Source organism: Pimephales promelas, chromosome 1 (assembly GCF_988280905.1).
Source record: "Pimephales promelas chromosome 1, fPimPro1.hap1.1, whole genome shotgun sequence".
NCBI classification, from domain to species: domain Eukaryota; kingdom Metazoa; phylum Chordata; class Actinopteri; order Cypriniformes; family Leuciscidae; genus Pimephales; species Pimephales promelas.
The window spans coordinates 3802793-3810319 of NC_142769.1; the positions used below are offsets into that span (position 1 = coordinate 3802793).

The 7527-nt window shown below is 40.7% G+C and overlaps 1 protein-coding gene across 1 annotated transcript in view; it reads right to left on the minus strand.

The window, feature by feature from the left end:
- Positions 1-7377, minus strand: part of mmp15b (matrix metallopeptidase 15b) — a 39932-nt gene extending 32555 nt beyond the window's left edge. Inside the window, exon 1 of the mRNA XM_039690931.2 lies at positions 6474-7377. Within this exon, the coding sequence (XP_039546865.2) occupies positions 6474-6602 (129 nt within the window). The 5' untranslated portion in view covers positions 6603-7377. The remainder of the gene's footprint in view (positions 1-6473) is intronic.
- Positions 7378-7527: the final 150 nt, after the last annotated feature.

Genomic DNA, 7527 nt, shown 5'->3' on the forward strand with positions numbered 1-7527 from the left:
TGGACTCGACTCTCTTTGGTCTCGGTCTCGACCCTCTTTGGTCTCGGCCTCGACTCGGACTCGACTCTCTTTGGTCTCGGCCTCGACTCTCTTTGGTCTCGGTCTCGACCCTCTTTGGTCTCGGCCTCGACTCGGACTCGACTCTCTTTGGTCTCGGCCTCGACTCTCGTTGGTCTCGGTCTCGACCCTCTTAGGTCTCGGCCTCGACTCGGACTCGACTCTATTTGGTCTCGGACTCCACCCTCTATGGTCTCGGTCTCGACTCGGACTCGACTCTCTCTGGTCTTGGTCTCAACTTGGACTCGACTCTCTTTGGTCTCGGTCTCGACTCGACTCGCTTTGGTCTCGGACTCGACCCTCTTTGGTCTCAGTCTCGACTCAGACTCGACTCTCTTTGGTCTTTACAGCCGTATTCCTAACTATATTGTGAAGGTTTGTTCAGAGGGATTTGTTGATATATCATTCTTGGCCTGATTTATATGATATTTTATGCCTAAAAATAGGGTGGAAATCTATTTTTAAGGCTATTGACAGTATTTTCTGATTTACAGGGTAACAAAAGGAGATATTCATAATCCCCTCTGAAAATGTCTTTTCAGATATCAACAAAATGCAAACATAATTTTGAACCTTGTTTTTTTTCAATGGTCAGATTCGTCACTTCAAAATATATGCACATTAGCACATATTTAATTAGATATGGCCTGAATAGCATATTTAAACATAAAATTACAGAAAACTTGCAATAATTTTTTTCTCCTATTTATGCGAGTAATCAGCTGGGAAGGTTTCATGGTGACATCTGTACTTACATGTTGGATAAAAAAAAAAAAAAAGTTGGATCCTGCAGCCTATCTGGCAACCCCGAGTCAGGGAGGAGGGGGAGGGGATACACCGCTCTACAGTAATTTGAAAGTGATTGCAGTACCAGTTTTGGCCACTATCTTACATACAGCTCCTTTAACATGGCAACATGCGCCATTGGAATCAATTTTCGAATCTCTCATGCTTCACACGAGGAGCACCATTTGTGTGGCTTGCATTAGTTCCTGCCTACGGAGAGTGTTCTAAATCAATCACATATGACAGTCCATTTCTGTGAGGATAAGGCAGCTATGTACAGTAGAGAACAAGGCAGGTTTCAGAACAGGCCAAACGAATCTGGAGCATTACCCCCATGACCTTGCAGTAATTGCCCTGGTCAGTGTGGCCCTTAGAGAGGAAATAGACCAACCGGTCATAAGTAAAAGTCATCCACTCAGACATGGACACACAATTAGCAGTTAATGTATTTCCCCCAGTCCAATCACATCTTATTACCCCTCAGTCATAGTGAGGTAGCCCAGACCCCACACAAACAGCTGAACGTGAGTTTGTGGGAAAACCACAAAAGATGCGACGTGCCAGATATTCCACGGATACCCAGGGCGGATAAAGTGGGACTCCAGGGGTTAAATGCAGGATAAAGATAAGGTTGCAGGAAGCGATACAGTCGGCTCTCTATGAAGTGCAGTCCTCAAAACCCCCCTCCGCTCCCTGAGCTCTTCCCGTCTCTCTCTATCTCCCGGCACCTCTGAACACAGTCAGCTGAACACAAGAAGTCTCATTGTTGCGCCTCAGCTGCCTGAGAGCCCTCCAGTCCTAAACGTCTCTTAACCGTTTCTGTTTGTGGCCTATTTAGAAAACAGCTGTTGCATTCACCGATTACATGCAACATGGAAGAGCAAGCCAACACCTTTTAACCCTCCACCCAGAATCCAATTAAACATTCCTGATAGTTTATGACATATCCAGAATTGAAAGGACTCTATTTGAATTGCCAAGCAAACAGAAGCTATCTGACCTTGTCGCCAATCCCCGTTCGAAAGTTCATCATTCAAGTCCACTTTGAAGTCATATCTTTGTTTGGGAAAGCAAATGCTTTTCTATGAAGTATTGTATTGTAAAGAACCGTATGACAAAAGGCTCTCTGAGCAGCACCCACACACACACTCACAACACTCCCTATCCTCACTCAAGCGGCTACAGTTTTTCTGTTGAGGGTGAATTGAAACACAAGATTTAAGTTTGCTCTTTTTGTCATTGCAAAGAGATTAAGTTGCAAGGTTCAAAGTTGTGTACATACATACATGTATTATATATATATATATATTAAAAGACAATGTGTGTTGTAGCTAGGGTTGGGTATCGTTTGAATTTGAACGATTCTGATTCCAATTCCGATTCCTTGTTTCGATTCCGGTTCCTAACGATTCTCGATTCCGATTCTTTTAAGAGGCAGGGTCAAAAAAGTTTAGCTAACCTTGCTAACCAACGGCCTTTCTGAAGGAAATACTCCTTCTGTCACAAATACTCCTTCTGTCACAAATACTCCTTTTGTCACAAATTTTGCATTTTGCCGAGATTTCGTTATTTTTAGAAAAGTGAAGCCACACTTTGGACCGCCGACGTAAGGTACTCATGTTCGACTCGTGAGGTTATGCCAACACTTCCGGTAGACGCTTCTTCGTTGGTGTTGTTCAGCGGTTTCTTTTTCCGCTCGGCGGACTGTGAATATCGAAACTAGGAATCGAAATTTTAACTTTTGAACGATTCCGGGCAAAACGAAAAGTTAGTCCCGATTCCAATCGATACTCGATTCTCGATACCCAACCCTAGTTGTAGCTCACACTGTGTTTCCTCAGATACTGTGCATGTGTTATGTAAATGACTAGCCTCGTCATGTGGTTGCTCATTTGGAAAACTCCCATTTGATAACATTAAAACATGGTTAATAACAAATTCACGTGCGTATGAAATGTGTCGTGGGTTAGGCAGACAATTTTCATGATAATTAGCGACTAAGACCCAATGTTTAGAATATTCATGTTCTTAATTGTTAATCTCAAATGCAAGATGCATTCACCTTCTTACGGCCTTGGTGTACACCTGTATGTAGATCCAGCACAATGTGTTCATAAAAACATGGACTTTGTTGGTTTGGTTCACACTAGGCAGCTTTGGTTTGATTAAAACGAACTTTGGTGGGATTGCTCGGTTAGTGCGGTTCATTTTAATAATGCCATCCGAAACCCACCTTTCCTTCCAATGAACTCTGGTGTGGTTTGATTGAAATATGAACAAAAACAGGATGTGATGGCATAAGTTGAGACCCTAGTAAGGACAGAATGCTGGTTTTTCTCGTCATAGTAGATACGTTGGCCATCACAAATCGGTTCAGGCATCAGAACTGCCATCTCTTTGCAGCAGATCTTTATTTGTTTGTGTGACAGAGGAATACCAAGCACTTTTTTAACTCATACACATTGTATAAGCTTTTGTGAGTTCATACACGTATGAGCACACTTTGAACAATTCACTGTTTTGGATTTTCAAAATATGTTATAAAAGAGAATGCATGCACACTATACTTTTCGATTGAGGTTTTGGAACGGAATTTGAGCTTTTGTTCCCAGAGTTATCTCACCACACACCTAAACCTGTGTGTCGTACAGCTTAAACACACATAATCCCCCTAAGAATCCATAGACCGTAGTGGCATGTATAGGCCTACCAGCTGTCATTCAACATTTGTGACTAGTAGATTTACTAAGATAAACTGCTTCTTTCATAAAGGGGTTGGGTCAGGTCTAAAAACGTCTATCTGTTAAACCATTGGAGATCAGGCCTGCATGTCCCAAAAGCATTGTGAGCCCAAGTTGATTGTGCAGACCACTTCCACCAATGTTCAGTCAGTAGTACCATTGCTTTAAAGGGTTAGTTCAATCAACAATTTTAAAATCTTCATTAATTATTAGCCTCATGTCATTCCAAACCCATAAGACTATCGTTCATCTTCGAAACACAAATGAAGATTTTTAATCCCTCCATTGAGTCTACACAACCATCACTATGACGCTTCAAAAAGTTAAGAGATCGTAAAACGAATCCATGTGAGTTAAGCGGTATAGTCCACATTTTCAGAAATTTTCACATATAAACATTAATCAGCGAACAGAAACTCAACCGAACATGCCTAACACATCATAACTAGGGTTGGGTATCGAGAATCGAGTATCGATTGGAACCCAGACTAACTTTTCGTTTTTCCCGGAATCGTTCAAAAGTTAAAATTTCGATTCCTAGTTTCGATATTCACAGTCCGCCGAGCGGAAGAAGAAACCGCTGAACAACACCAACGAAGAAGCGTCTACCGGAAGTGTTGGCATAACCACGCGAGTCGAACATGAGTACCTTACGTCAGCGATCCAAAGTGTGGCTTCACTTTTCTAAAAATAACGAAATCTCGGCAAAATGCAAAATTTGTGACAAAAGGAATATTTTTACAGAAGGAGTATTTCCTTCAGAAAGGCCGTTGGTTAGCAAGGTTAGCAAACTTTTTTGACCCTGCCTCTTAAAAGAATCGGAATCGAGAATCGTTAGGAACCGGAATCGAAACAAGGAATCGGAATCAGAATCGTTCAAATTTAAACGATACCCAACCCTAATCAGAACAAACTTCACTGGTTCTTGCTGAAGCTCAAACGTGCTGCATAACATGAGAACAAACCTCATTGGTTCTCACATGTCAAGCAAGCATGATTGAGTTTCTGTTTACCATGAATATGTGAATAAAAGACTCAATTCAATCTGTTCATCATATAAAGCGAATGAGTCTCTTCAAAAAAATCTGGTCTAAACCGCTCAATTCACATGGATTAGCTTAAAGATCTTTCTGAAGCGTCAAAGTGGTTTGTGTAGCTGTCAATGGGACAGAAAGCTCTCAGGCATAATCCCAAATATCTTCATTTGTGTTCCGAAGATGAACGAAAGTCTTACGGGTTTGGAACGACATAAGGGTGAGTAAATAATGACAGAATTAAAACATTTTGGGTGAACTAACCCTTTAAACATCCTCAAAAATTATGAAATGAGAATGTACAAAATTCATATTGGGGTTTTCAGTCAAACCGTTGTGTTAGAAGGAAAGAAAATACCTCCTGCATAGAAAGAGCAATAAACAGCTAATGTGATAACCAAGTGTGTGCATGGGAACAACACTCTTTGAAATCGTCTTTTTTTTTCACAAAACCAAATCATAACAGACATCCCAACGTCTGTTAGAGAATTAAATAGTTATCATGAATTTCGTTCTTCTTTTAAAACGTGGCTTTTTAGCATGCAAATATGTCAACATGGATTTTTATTTTATTGTTTTTTTGTTTTGTTTTTTGTGTGTGTTTGTTTTGGTTTGTTATGTTTTAATTATATTTGTTGTATTTACATTGTATTTTTTAGGTTGCCTATTGTACATCTGGACCAGGACTGCAGATGAAAACTAGCCTTTTGGCTAACTCTGGCGTATTTTGACTTGTCATGTTAATATGCACTGTCCTTGTAATAAATAAATAAAAAAATAAAAAATACGGGCACATGTAAGCATCCCTAACCTGAAAAAGTGCAGGTACTCAATTTGAGATCGATTTTGCTTCCAGTCCAGAGGAGCACTACATTTATAGCTCTATATACATGTTATTCAAGACTTTTTGATATTAATCTGGGTTAGGGCTGATTTAGGAAGGCAACAGATACCTGAAAGGATCAATATGAGGCTCCCTGCCAAACATCTGAATCAGTCTGGAAGAGTAAAACAACTCCCGTTTCTTCAGTCAGTTTCTTTGCACAGTGCCAGACCACCAACGACTGGGTTTGAACCACTGAAGCACTGCTTGCATGAGGTGGCACACCACTAACAACCCTCAAACCACACGGACTACAAGCTGTTCCACCACTTCAAACTAAAACATCCAAAACAGGAACTTAGCCGTCGAAGAGACAAGAATGTTGGCATTTCAAAAAGTTGTTAAAATCGAAATAACTTTATAATTTGCTCTCTGATATTGCAGTAATTCACACGCTGAGTTACAGTCATTTAGCGGTCCTATAAAAACCAAACCTGAGACTGGAGAAGAAATGCACAGTGCATCAAACCTAAATGAGAAACACACACCAAATATAGGGTTTAAATGTGTATCAAGCTTATTCAGTAGAGAATGAGCAGTAAAATGTGCAGCTATTGTTGAAATGATTTAATTCACTAGTTCATTGAAATTAAAAAGATGACGGAGATTGGTTTAATGAACATAAACTCAAAATTGTATGTACTCTGAACCACATTAAATAGCCTATTATTAAGTTGATTTGACTGACAAAATAAAAAAAAGTTGAGATATTCCATTAAAAATGTGTACATACAGAAAAATGCATTTCAGTAGGAAATCAACAAACAAACTATTCCTGTTGTAACTCTTCAAGCACTGACAACTATCTGAATACATATTTTCTATTTCGTTTGTCATCAAAACGGTGACCAAACGTAGTCAAAACAATTTAAAAACATAAACCTCGAAATTCTCACCAAACATACAGAATAAGTCCTACGTGATCAGTTTGTGATTCAAAAATGCAGCACATTGATAATTTGAAAGAATCACCTCTCCATTAAAGGTTTCATCTCCAGAGGCGCGCGCTCCACTCATCAACAGCGCCAGAAGAGAATACATTAGAGTCCGTCTCCACAGCAACGAGAACGGGTCATCCCATAATACTGCCATCATTCTCATCGGGATCAGTGATGGTGGGTTCCTCAGATTAAACTCTTTATAGTGTAACCAAAACTGTCTATAACTAAAAACGCCAAGTCCAATGCACTCAGATCCAAAACAATCTCATCGTGGGCTCGCTTCTAGTCGCGTGTCCTTTCTGCAGAAGCGCAACAATCATTCAGTGAGATTCAAACACCAATTCCAGTCAATATGGTCCGATGATGTGTCTGAAGTTTCGGGGTGTGTTAGGTTAGGTATCATATCCCGCGGGTGTGCCCACTTAATGGTCGTTTCATCCCACTCACGTGCTGCCCATAAAATTAATTACATCTACAACCTACTTCAAAGCAGAGACGCCATGCAAACTTGCGTTGCAATTTCCTCTTGCGGCATGACTCTGTAAACGAGGCATGAATACTTGCTGGTTTTATAGTGGTGCACAGATATGGGACAGAAAGTCGCTCGTGAACGATGCCGTCGGTCGTCGCGTGCATCGACCACAACACAAGAGCGCTCAAATTGTTCGCAGATGACGGCAACACTCTCTGACACCTGCCTTGGATCACCGCCCTGCTTGTAAAGATTTAATATGATGGTTTCTTCTCGATAAAATCCTCGTTGTGTCTCAGTTTTGTTGGACGGTTTCCGCTTGTGACGCCCCTCATGTGTGCAGAGAGTGACTCGGACTTTGTGCCGAGTCCTGCGGTGTGTCCCGCTGCCGTGTAGAGCTGGAGGAGGGGCTCAACGCGACGGACATCAGTAAAGTAGCCAGTGCCACCTCCAGTCTGGCCATTTATCCTAACACAAAAACATGCACATGTTCATGCACTTTTTGAGCTATGCATAAAAATTAAAAAGTAGGCTGCTGATATGCAATTACACAATTACCTTTTTAAGAAAAAATAAAATAAATAAACAACAGCCTAACAGTTACAACAGGTTC